General features: G+C 46.9%; 2 protein-coding genes across 6 annotated transcripts; one reads left to right on the top strand and one right to left on the bottom strand.

Moving 5' to 3' along the window:
* Window positions 1-301: 301 nt before the first annotated feature.
* LOC139670246 (3-mercaptopyruvate sulfurtransferase-like) lies at window positions 302-4,995 on the bottom strand. Of its 5 annotated transcripts, none has more exons than XM_071551713.1 (5): window positions 4,913-4,995; window positions 4,417-4,493; window positions 3,932-4,005; window positions 1,914-2,566; window positions 302-1,301 (listed from the first exon to the last, which is right to left on the bottom strand). In XM_071551713.1, the coding sequence occupies exons 3-5, from the start codon at window positions 3,970-3,972 to the stop codon at window positions 1,003-1,005; spliced, it is 993 nt and encodes a 330-aa protein (XP_071407814.1). In that variant the 5' UTR covers window positions 3,973-4,005; window positions 4,417-4,493; window positions 4,913-4,995; the 3' UTR covers window positions 302-1,002. The 5 variants fall into 5 exon arrangements, with proteins under 5 accessions (XP_071407814.1, XP_071407815.1, XP_071407817.1 ...); XM_071551714.1 differs by lacking the exon at window positions 4,913-4,995 and adding an exon at window positions 4,768-4,894; XM_071551716.1 differs by lacking the exons at window positions 3,932-4,005; window positions 4,417-4,493; window positions 4,913-4,995 and adding an exon at window positions 3,496-3,790.
* Window positions 3,130-11,887, top strand: TST (thiosulfate sulfurtransferase). The gene is made up of 2 exons (XM_071551721.1): window positions 3,130-3,796; window positions 11,393-11,887. The coding sequence occupies exons 1-2, from the start codon at window positions 3,211-3,213 to the stop codon at window positions 11,689-11,691; spliced, it is 885 nt and encodes a 294-aa protein (XP_071407822.1). The 5' UTR covers window positions 3,130-3,210; the 3' UTR covers window positions 11,692-11,887.
* Window positions 11,888-12,278: the final 391 nt, after the last annotated feature.

Genomic DNA, 12,278 nt, shown 5'->3' with positions numbered 1-12,278 from the left:
CACCCATGCAGTCCATTTTCCACCATGTAAGGTGACATCCACTCTTCGAAACACAGAGCTGTGACTGACTAATGTGGTCTTTCAGGCCAAAATGCAAACAGACAAGGACTGAAAGGAGGAAGACAGTGCAAAGACCTTAGGAGAGGCATGCTATTGTCCTTCCTGAGTAAATGACCTTGTTGAGGTTAAGAGGCATGGTTCTATTAACAGAGGAAAGGCTATACCTCATTTGAATCATCAAGACAAAGTGATCCCATGGAAACAGTATTCCTGAAAAGGAATCACTCAAACAACACTCATGTAAGTTTCCTTTAGCAGAAAGACCTTGAAACATGTTTATTTACATTCTTTAAACGCCAGAATCTTTCCTTTTTCTCAAGGGGGATTTTGGACCATGGGGGTACAAGGCTGGCTAAGTACACATTGCAGTTAGAGTCCAAGTACAAGAAGAAATCCAAACAAAGTCTCCAGCCTAAGTGCCAACCTGAAAGCCATATTTGCTCCTTTAACAGCCATGTCTTTCCACAAAGTTTTGCACTCAAAATGGCTTCTACTGCAGAGGCAGAGAGCAGGACTATGAGGCACAGTTATACAAGTATGACCATTCTGTGAACGAACATGGTGGAATGTCCTGAGTCAGGCACTTGGCTTGACTCAATTACTTCCCCGTGTTGGCAGCAGCACTCTCTCCCTTCCATCTGATATGGTAAAACAGGCACAGAATCACAGAATGGTTAAGGTTGGAAGTGAGCTTGGGAGGACATCTGTTTCACCCTACCTGCTCAAGCAGGGTCACCTAGAGCTGGCTGCCCAGAACTGTTGTCATCTTTATTCTCCTAAGCAGCAAAGTTGAGTAAGGAGGAAGTGCCCAAGCACCATGTGCACATAATTGTTATCCAACACCTTCACCTCCAAGACACTTAATCAGGAATGCTAAACTGATCTTTTCCAAATCCTGTTTCAAGGCAAATTACTTACACAGCTAGGGGACAAAGCAGCTTATTACACTGTCTTCCCCTTTCCCTCGGAAATAATATTTTCAGGCTGTGCCCGCATGTACCATTCCACCCAAGCCCCATCATACACTGCAACATCTGGTTTGCCACACAGGTATGCTCCCAGAGCCACGTGGCAGGCAGTGACCCCAGAGCCACATGTGGCTACCACTGGCTTTGAGAGGTCCACCTTCTTCTCCTGGAACAGAGTGCGGATCTGCTCAGGGGTCTTCTCTAAGCCAGACTCTGTGAGGAAATCAGTGAAGGGGATGCTCTTCGACCCAGGGACATGACCAGGCTCAATTCCTGAAGGAAAAACAATACAGATAGGAAGTAAATTCTATTGTCTGGGTCAAGTCTATTGCAAAACCTGTTCTGTTTCACTGGGAGGAGTATCTATTATTATTAGTGTATTTTGTTAAAACAAAAATATTTCTTTTTGTTAGTTTGCTTTACTGGATTACTGATTGCTCAGGTAGGATGGCTCTAACCTTCGGGTTACCACATGGACACAACCCTGTCAAGTTCTGTTCTTTCTTCCAGTTCCCTCCACATCTTTCTCTACATCAGAGCAACCCACACAGATGAAGCACCTCCACAGGCCATTCTGAGGAGAAGAGTAGCACCAGTACAAGAAGAGATCAAAGAATACCTCTTGAGGTGCATGGAAAACTATGTTCCTCACTCTGGCCTCTCATGGAAAAAAAAAATGTGTCTTCCCCACTCCTGAATTTTCAAAGAGCAGCACTTGCCAGTCAAAAGGTGAGAAGGACAGGTGGACATATTGCTTCAAGTCCCATCCCATAAAGAAATAAAGGACAACCATATCTCCCTTTAATACATCTACAGGAGTCAAAGTGATGGGCACCTTAAATTAAGTCCCTTTTTACAATGCCAATGTCTCAGAAGGCACATTACCATCTCGGGGCTCTGGCTCTACTCCCCGGAACCGTCCTGCAGCACGGGCATCTACTAGCTGGAAGTGATGGGAATCCAAGTTGTCTAAGACATCCTCATATGTTTTCACCATGGACTTGTCCAAGGAGGCATGGAACTCACATGGAGCTACCTGGGTTTTCCCAGAGCTCAGTGCATTCCCCTCTCGCTGCCAATTCTTCAGGCCACCATCCAGAAGGGAAACAGCTTCATGGCCGAAGACTCGGAACATCCACCACACCCGGGGTGCTGAGAAGAGACCTTGATCGCTGCCATCATACACCACAACATGGGAATCGTTCCCCACACCCAGTTTCCCCACATACTCGGCAAAGTCATTAGCCTTAGGCAACATGTGATCGTAAGGTGAGGTTCGGTCACTGCACTGGTCAATGTCAAAGAAAACGGCACCAGGGATGTGGCGCTCCTCAAACTCACGCTTTGGGTCACGCTTCATCTTTGGCAAATACCACGATGCGTCCACGATTCTCAAGGCCCGACCAGCTTGCTGGGACTTGATGGCTTCTGAAAGCCATTTTGCAGACACCAGCGCACGGTAGAGGAGTTGTTGCGACATCGCTCCCGAGTCCTGGCCGAGATTAGCCAGTTCCTGAAGTCTGCCTAAATCCACCTGTCTGCAAAAGGTAGAAAGCCACAAAGTTACAAAACGGGACTGGACTAAGATTTTGCGACCTCTATCTGCACTGAGGTTGCTGGCTAAGCCTACAGTGAGGGGCTTGAAATACTCCCGCCCTGAAAACAGTTTTTCGGAGCTCAGCGCAAACCCTGCCCCGGACGGCACAGCCACTGCGGGACAGCATGTCCCGCCCTGCGCCCAACCCGCCCGGCACCTCCAGCCGCAGGGACCCCGCCACGACTGACAGCAGCCAACGGGGCAGCCGCAGGGACCGAGTGCCGCGGGGTGCGGCGCTGCCCCACGGCCAGGAAGGCTCTGCCCCGCGGCCAGGAGGGCTCTGCCCCGCGGCTGTGCCCGCCCCGGGGCACACCTGCAGCCGGGCCCTCGCCAGGGCCCCGCCGCCTCCCGCTGCGAGCCCCCCCGGCCCGGCGGGGCCGCGGTTCGCTGCGCGCCGCCGTACCTCCGCGCTGGGCCTCAGCGCTGCCAGCTACGGCCGCCGGGGGGCGGGAGCGCTCCCCGCGGGCCGGTCCCGGCGCTGCCACCGCCTCCGCACCGCCCCTCGGCCGCGCCTCTCGCCCGCGGGCCGCCGCCATTTCGTGCGTGTGAGTGGGGCGAAGGTCCCGCCGCCCGCCCGCCCTCGGCATGGCGCGGCAGGCGCTCAGCCGGGCGCTGGTCAGCGCCGCGTGGTTGGCGGAGGCGCTGCGGGCCGGGCGCGCCGGGCCCGGCCTGAGGGTGCTGGACGCCTCCTGGTACCCTCCGAAGGAGCGAAATGCCCGGCAGGAGTTCAAAGAGAGGCACATCCCCGGGGCGGCATTCTTCGACATCGAGGAGTGCCGGGACAAGTCCTCCCCCTACGATTTCATGCTGCCCAGCGAGTCCCACTTCGCCGACTACGTGGGGCAGCTCGGTGTCAGCAATGATACCCACGTGGTGGTGTACGATGGGGACGAGGTGGGCACCTTCTATGCCCCCCGCGCCTGGTGGATGTTCCGGGCCTTTGGGCACAAGGAGGTCTCTGTCCTGAACGGCGGCTTCAAGAACTGGGTGAAGGAGGGGCACCCCGTCACGGCAGAGCTCAGCCAGCCCGCCCCCGCTGTCTTCAAGGCCAGGCTGAACAGGGCCCTGGTGAAGACTTTTGAGGAGATGGTACAGAACGTGTCGTCCCTAAATTTCCAGGTGGTGGATTCCCGCCCTGAGGGCCGGTTCCGGGGCACCGAGCTAGACCAAGGTAATGGAGGTGGGACCAGGACCTGCTCCAGAGTGGGATGAGTGTCAGGACTGGTCTGGGTGTACCAGCTCCTGTCAGCTAGCGAGCACATTTCCTAATGCACAGGTGTGGCCTCAGCATGACTTGTTGATTTACCTTAAGGGATCCGTAGTTGAGGGTCCAGATTCCAGTGCCATCACAGAATGTTTTTGTTGGAGTTGACTATAAAGCTGCAGGAGGAAATAGGAGAAAAGGGCTGCAGTCATTTCATTCCAAAATCCTCCATCCCTCACCGTGAAGAAGTTTATCAGACAGAATGCAAACATGAGAGGTGAGAGCTCCCAGGGTTTTGTTCAGGGTCCTATCTAATACCAGCAGATAATACACAAACTATCAGTATTCATACAGGCACCTCTCACCATAATGAATACACCAGCAAAAGCCAAGGTTTTAGGTAATACAGTAACCCAAGGGATGTTCTCCTTATTGCACTGATTCCAAGCAAATAGAGAACTTGCTTGAGCTGATCTTTGTTCTTTTGCTTAAGTAAGAAAAGCCCAAAACCTTTACCAAATGTATGAGGTGTCAGCTTCTCTCTTTTGAATGCCCCAAGTCACAGGAACAAAACTTGATTTTGTTACCTTGGTCAAACACGGCACACAAGCAGCAGGGGAGGGAGAAGTCCTGTGCAGTGGGGACAACTGGTACAGCAACGTGCCTGGAATGAAATTTAAGTTGGTTGGTAAAGGAGGCCCTTACTGTGTAATTTAAGCCTTGGTATATCCCAGAATAACTTCTCCTCCAAAATGGTGTAAAGGAAACTTCCCTGACTGATGGTTCAGGAGGCACTCCAGCAGTCACACTCCCACCACCAGAGACTTTTAACTGCTGGGACCAATGCCCCTTTGCAGCAGGCAGCACCAGTGAGCTAACAGCTGCCCTGCTTGACTCCCTACACGCACCACACTCACAGTCAGACCCAGTTTCCTTACCAGCTCGACCCTGACTTTCCTTTAGCAGAGCCTCAAAAGTCTAGTTTCACAGAGCAATTTATTCATGGCACAGTAAAGCAGAAACAGCTCAAGCTGATGCTTCCGAGGAGAGACTCCAAACAAAGGGAACACTGGAGTTTTGTACCTTCACAGTCTAAGCGTGACAAAGTCTTGGCTCTTCTCTGAAGTCCTCAGCTCCTGCTGTGTCTGAATGTCCGGTCACCTGGCCGGCACCACAGGACCCTGTGCCCTTTGTTTTTCAAAGGGTCAGTGCCAGTTCATGGCCTTTTGCCTCGGGCTTCCACGACCCAGAGGTCAGCCTGCAGCTGACACTGCAGTTGCACATCAAGCTACCTGCATTGAATGCATTCCTCAATAAGGGAATCACAGAAACAGTTTCTTTAAAAAAATCAGAGTTTTAAAAAGAAAGCACAGAAAAGCTCAGCAGCAGCTGTTGGGTGTGAGCAGAGCCCAGCGCTACCAGAGTCAGTGTGCAGTGGGCTGTTACAGTCCCCAGGCAGTGCTGCACTGCTGCTCTGCAGGTTGTTGGCATTCTGTTCTGGCTGTTTACTTACTGTGTGCTGCTGTACAGCCAGTTAGTGTGACACCATGTCCTGAAATAAATTCCTGTGTTCAAACCTCAGGAGTGTTTGGTTGTAAATGACTCTGCACATGGCTTGCCCACCTGTCTATAGTGAGACCCCCAAACACACTTGACCTGTGCAAGACAATGTGGAAGATGAGAAAGGTAATGGGAGTGATGGGGGAGAGTGTTGCATGGTGAAAGACAGAGTTAGGCTTATCATTCATTCTATTTCTTTGCCTACCAGCCCATCAAAGTGAAGGTTGGATTTGAACCCCAAGCTGTGACTAGACTTCTCCTTGCTGGGAGCTGATGGCTTTTGTGCTCTTTCCATGGTGGTATTTGTCACCAGGTAACAAACACCACAACCCCAACAGCATCTCCAAAACATATTTTTCTTTTGAAATGAGTCAGCATGGAACAGTTTATTTGAGGTGGTCTGGTTTTGCTTCCCACAGCAGATTCTGCAGGATAAGCTCTCCAGCTGCAGCTGCCGGTTCCACAGTCTTCTGAACCAGGCTAGCCAGTAGTTGAGCATCAGCTGGCACTGGGTAAAAGACAGTGCTTACACCTAAAAGAGCAATTTGAAATCAATGCTGATTAATTGCAGGGGTCATCCAATCAGGGAGGGCACAATTTAGAGAAGAAGAATGGTCTTCAGGTTAAGGAACTTGCTGCCTTCTCAGGTGGTTTCAGTTTAATTATTGCCTCAGCTCTCGACTTCCTAATTAAGTCAATTAATCTCTCCAGTTCCATGAACTCCATCTCCAGAAGAGGCTAATTGCAGCTGACTCTTTTGCCTTTTCGGTTTTTCAGTTCTTTATGGTGAAAATGAATTGTCCCTATTTTATTTTTATACAGCTGCTACCTTGCTGGAATTTAGACCTCTGTAGCAGTTAAAATAAGCCCTAATACACGACTGATTTTTAGTTGCTAGGGGAGGCTTACCTAAGTTGTCCGAGTGGAGAAAAAAATGGGTGTTTCTGTAAGCCAGGTCTCATAGGTCTTAAAAGCAGGTGTTGCTTTAGATGAAGCAGATGGTTGTTCACGCGTGGTGTGCTGCGTAAGCCTGTCAGATGTGCAGCCCTGACCTACAGTAGTAGTTAATGGTGTCCCAGCACAGTGCTATGTTTCTGGAGGAGCTGGCAATCCAGAGGCAGGTGATAAAAGTAAGGCTACCAGTGCTGGCCTTCTCTGAGCACTGGACACTGAAAGCTGAAGAACAAGAATTATAGCTAAACAAATATGTACAGAAAAGTTGTGAATTTCAGCATTCTTTTGCAGACGTCTGTGAAAAGTTGCCAGGCAAGGAGGCCATCATCTAAAAAAAAAGCAAACCCAAAACAATTTCATGAGCTTCCAAGTATTTTTCTTCTCATTCTCAGCTCTGGGGCAGTACCTGAATCCCTTCTGCATACAGAACTATTTAGATTTTGCCCATTTTCCCAGCTCTCAGTCTTGCCTGCCCCAAACATAAAGAGTTTGCTCAGCTTCAATGTTCAGTGGGAGTGAGAATGAAATGTAGCTTTTACTTCTCTCCCTTGTCTGAGAAGAGTCTGCAGCTGGGGATGAACTGGCTTTACTTGGCCTTGTAGTAATACTCAAGGCACAACAGTGGAGAGTAAGAGACTTAATCGAAGTCTGTTTCAAGCTGCAGGAACCTATGAGGACTCTTAGGGACCTGTCCAGGACCAAGCCTAACGTGTTCCTTACAAGGTGTTCATGCTGGGTTAGGCAAGATCCGTAATTGTCCCTTCCAAAACACACAATTTGATGGAAGGGAGAGATAAACAAGGAGGCAGCAGAGGAGCATTTTGAAAAGAACAACCATCTGCAGCCAGCACACTCTAAAACCACAGGGAGTTAAGTATGGATAGAGCATATATTTTATCTATTCGACATTAAGAAATTCCATTTGGAGCTTTCATCGCAAAGGGAACGCTAGAGAGGAGGGACTGTACTCTTAGCTAGATAAATGGCCGACAATAAAAACTATATGTAAGCAGAGGATCTAACAGATGTGGAAAAGGGGATTAAGTATTGAGGAAGATAACATATTACAGGTTACAAATTGTGAGGAAGGATTGCCAGACCCCACGCTGAGTGAGACTTGGCAAAAGGAATTAAATACAAAATCTTCTGGAGCAAAGTGAATAAAAGGAGCACAAGGAGAGAACAAATAAATAAGGTTGCTATGCAGTTAGCAAGGGTTCCAGGAGAAAGATTATTTGTATATAGTTTCAGAATTTCACTGAGTCTTGAGTCTGTGCTACCATGTCTCTAAAGGTAAGTCTGCAGAGGCGTAACAGAAATTAGGGGAAATAAGTTTAAATTATTATTATTAAGGAGAGAGTGTAACCAAAAGATATCTCCATGCTCAAGTCTGTGAGGCAGCTGATCTCTATCCTGAATATGTGTCAAAAATCAGCCGTGGGACATTGCAACTCTGTAAGGCAAGAATTTGATACATTGAATCAGAGAATGGTTCTGTAGGACAGAAACAATACCAAAGTTCATATTTAGGATAGGAGGAGCATGACCTAGGCAGCTGTTGGTCCATTATCCTAACATGGATAGACTGGAAGGCTCTCAAAAAACACTTCAAGAAAAATTCTCCTAAATGAAGGCAAAATTAAGTCTAATACCTTGTTAAACCTGCAGCCAATGGCTTTATTTCCTTGCCAACAGAATTGATTGGCCAGATGAAAGAAATGGGAACACGCAAACCTGGAACTTATGTCTGATCTTTTCTTTCAGCCATTGGAAGCACCTGCAAGGTAGGGTTGTTCCATTTGGACTTCATTAATACTTTGGACATGACATGAGAGGAGCAGTTATTAGTTTAATATGAGGAGATGGCCAATACCACAAGTACTGTTAGATTAAAAAAAAAAGACTGAAAAGGAGATCTGTGGGGCTGGAAGTTGCCAGCATGGTCCCATCATTATGCTTCTGTGTTTTATTTCATGTTTTTTTCTGAATCATCAAGGTGCTGAAAATAGGGAGCTGTTTCTGAAATGTGCTGTTGGCACAGCCTTGGGAAGATCAAAATGGTTACATGGGGACTATTATGAGGTGCTACCTGCAGATACAGAAGTCACAGAAAGTAAAACACTATAGAGAGTTGGGTGCTTAGTAGCTCAAAACACTTACTTAGCTGCTTATGGTTCTCCTGAAAACTGAAGACCCACATTTGGAAGCAAAAAAAGAGGATAAGACCAGAATCAATTAGTTGGGTGCACAAACCTCAGATGTGATTTAACCTTGGCAACAGCAATCATGAACCTCCTGTTTACCAGCTGTGGTGCTAGGAAGTGCCACTTCCTTGTCCAGAAGCCTGATGGATGCCTAGAACTATTTCGATGGCAAAGGAAAGTGTATCTTAACAGGCTCTTACTGGGTTAGGCTAAGGACATGAGGTTGTTGGGAGTGCTGAGGGCTTGCCATCATTTTGTTGGAGCAGTAGCAGAAGGGGAGAAAAAACTATTTCAGCTGTAGGGAAATGTTAGCTCAAGGATAAATGGTGTATGGACTGACTGTGATGCTTTTTTGACAGGGAGCCTGTAAAGTTATCACTGTAGTAGCTGGGACCCGGGATCTATAGTCCTATTACTCCTTTCTGGAGTGTCTAAGAGTGAATGCATGAATCTGGCATGGAGTATGCTCTGCCTCATATGGGGCAGGAACAGATGTATCCTCTTCCCCTGTTCAGATCCCAGCTGCATCCAGCCTTGCCTTGCAGACCTGCTCTTGACCTAGCAGAGAGAGATGATAAGACTTCCTAAACCACTCAAGAGCACTTCTTAGGCAGTCCAAGGGTTGTGGTTGTGCAGTTTCAGCTTTTTCTTTCAGCCGAACACCCACATAGATGAGTAGATGCAGTTTCTGCAGAATTCCCCATCTTTCACCCAGAGAGTGCAAGCACTGGTCCCTGACTCCAACAGACTTTTGAATCTGTGGAGCAAGAAAGTCTCCCTATAGATCAAAATCAAAACTGCTCTAAAATGAGAGTGTTCTTTTCAGATCTGCTCAGCTCCTCCTGAAGAGTTCTTTCAGGGTGGTGAGTTGTCACAGCAGTCTCCAATAAGAGAGGGGTACAAACCTATTTTATGATGTGAACAGGCTAGACAAGTGATAATGACTATCATGCATGGGACACCTAGGAGCTGAATCTATGGCCCAGCAAACTTCTTTGAGCAAGAGTTCCCTTGTAGGAACTCTCCAGCACTTCCTGGACTTCCTGATTTGGGTTCACTTCCCAGTGCCCTAGGATGGTGTGAGACCATCGTTCTGTGGCTCACAGACATGTCTGTATTGGGGTTATCACCAGTACTGCAGCAGAGCCTTGCAGAAATCCTTGCAGTGACAGGGAGCATTCACTCTGTGGGAAACTGGTAGCCTAATCCAGGCCTTCTCTAGTAAGAAGCTTTGCAGTCTGAGAACTACATACGTTTTCTCACACTCAGATTTTTGCTTTATTTTCTCTGTCATATAGACAGTATATTGATGAGTGAGTTTTGCAGTTCTCTGTACTGAAGTGATGAACTGTTGTTTTCTGGAACTGGAAAAATGTGGTGAAAGCATCAGTCCAAAACACTGTCTCTATTTTTTTTTCCTTTTTAAATGTTAGTCCCTGCAGAAGTCAGCAGTTTTTCTCCCAACTTCTCTCAGTAATGCTAAACACTTCTGAAGGATGCATGAGGTGACTACTAGACAACTGTGCCATATTTCTAAGGCACTCAGGGAGGATGAATCAAGAGACCAAGAGGGGCCATCTGGAACAGGGAGAGAATTTGTGAAGCTGACTCAGGGCATCTTTGATTGTCTTTAGACTCTGTCCAGCAGAGCAAAATTCCCTTCCTCGATCCCTGCCAGAGCCCTATTTTCCCTATATGATATATCTCATCATATCATGACTTCAGTCTGTGTGAACGATGAAACTGCAGTGTCATTATGATGTGTGATGTCAATCTCTGACTAGGTGTAGTTTATAACAAGTTATGGCAGGTTTCCTGCCCCAGTCTCTCCCATTTCCTGAGATCAATTAACCTGGTGACTTGAGCAAGTGGAAAGCTGTCAGTGAAACAGATTACTGTTTAAGTGATTTTCTCAGGGTTGTCTCATTAGAAGTTCAAATCCAGCAAGGAATCATTCCCCAAAATGCATTTTCAACATAATATATGGTGTTTCTGACTCCAGTGAGGCTTGATCCAGACCTTCTCAAAATCAGTGGGAAAACTTCAATTGATAAGCCTGGAGTGACAGAATTTGAATTTGAAGGGTGTGATGACAACCTTATCGATCATATCTGCTTCTCTCTAAAGACTTTGTTTTGAGATGCAATTTTCAACTTGCCTGAAGTGATCAGATATACCAGGAGAAAAACAGAACCTATGCTGATTTTACTCATTGAGTGGATAAAAAGTGATACAAAATCTAAATTCTGACTTCTCTGACCCCATTGTCCCAGGATAGCTGCCTCAGCAGTAATATGGCTGACTTTAAAGTTGCTTTATGATTTACTATGATTTTTATTATTTGCGTTTTGGAAATACGATTTTAAGGCGACACAAGAATAAACTGTGAACAGATAACTGCTTTCACAAATTCCACATACAGACCACACTTCCTGCTTCTGAAAACTGTCTCTACACAGTGCTGGCATACTTGGGGAAGGTTGGAAATGCACTGCTACATTCCTTTTACATAGGTGTCCTTGCTTTTTTTAGGGCCTTTTCTGCGTGGGTTCTCTGATTCCTGTCATGTCTAACCCTTCTTCAGATTCCTGCCTCTCATTGCTTTCAGTGGGGAAATAGTTTTCTAAATATTCTGGAAGTTTTGGCTTTGGCAAAGTTGAATAATTGTCCTCTTCTTAGCTCTATACTGCTTTGCATCTTCATCATCAAGTGAAACAAAGGAGTCTTTTGGAGAGAATGAGAGTATCTCCAGTGATGCCTCTTTAATATCTCTTCTGTGAAAGTCTTTCATCACCTACATTAATGTGTCCTTGCTCACGTTTCCTTTTTTTGTTCACTCTTGCAGGGCTGGAATCTGGCCACATCCCTGGTGCTGTGAACATACCCTTCCACTCATTCCTATCAGAAACCGGGCATGAGAAGAGTATTGAGGAGATCCAAGAAATATTCCGTGAGAAGAAAGTGGATCTCTCAAAGCCACTGACAGCCACGTGCCGCAAAGGTGTCACGGCTTGTCAGATTGCCTTGGCAGCCTTCCTGTGTGGCAAGCAGGATGTGGCTGTTTATGACGGTTCCTGGTCAGAGTGGTTCCACCGTGCCCCACCACACTACAAGGTCTCTGAGTCAAAGCGCAACAAGGCCTAGAGGGAGAGCTTTGTCTTGGGCAATGAGATCTAGCAGCTTTTTCCAGCCCAAGGTAAAGTGAAAGGGAGTAGGTGGAAGTAAAGAAAAAATATAGTGATTTATATTTTTCAAAATTTTCTGAGAATCATCAGTAGATTTCCATCAATATATTGGTTTTTCACAATTAATAAAATCAAAGATGATGTATCTGTGAATATTTCTAAACTCTTCTCAGTTACTTTTGACCTGCTTGTGCTAGATGGGAAAAGCAACTTTGCAACATAAAGGAGAGTTACACTCTTCCCTGGACAGTTGCAGAAATTACAGTGTCCTGGTGAGAGCTCAGGTCAGAGGCAGAATGAATGAAAATTCAAGAGCTAAAATATACCACTGAGTGCTGGTCATGAAAGGGTCAAGCTGTGGTTCTGTGATTGACTCAGTGTAAGACTTTTTGCCAGCCTATCATCATCCCCTTTGTAAAGTGGAAAATGGGGGTGCCTTCCATATGCCAGCTGAATCCAACCCATCAGGAGGTTCATTACCTTGCTGGGGTCCAGGTAAAGGAAATCACAAAGAAACTTCCCAGCCTGGTATGGCCCACTGATTAT

This window comes from Pithys albifrons, chromosome 3 (assembly GCF_047495875.1).
Source record: "Pithys albifrons albifrons isolate INPA30051 chromosome 3, PitAlb_v1, whole genome shotgun sequence".
NCBI lineage: Eukaryota > Metazoa > Chordata > Aves > Passeriformes > Thamnophilidae > Pithys > Pithys albifrons.
Note: the sequence above shows the minus strand (reverse complement) of the source record. Positions and strands in the feature narration are given on the sequence as shown.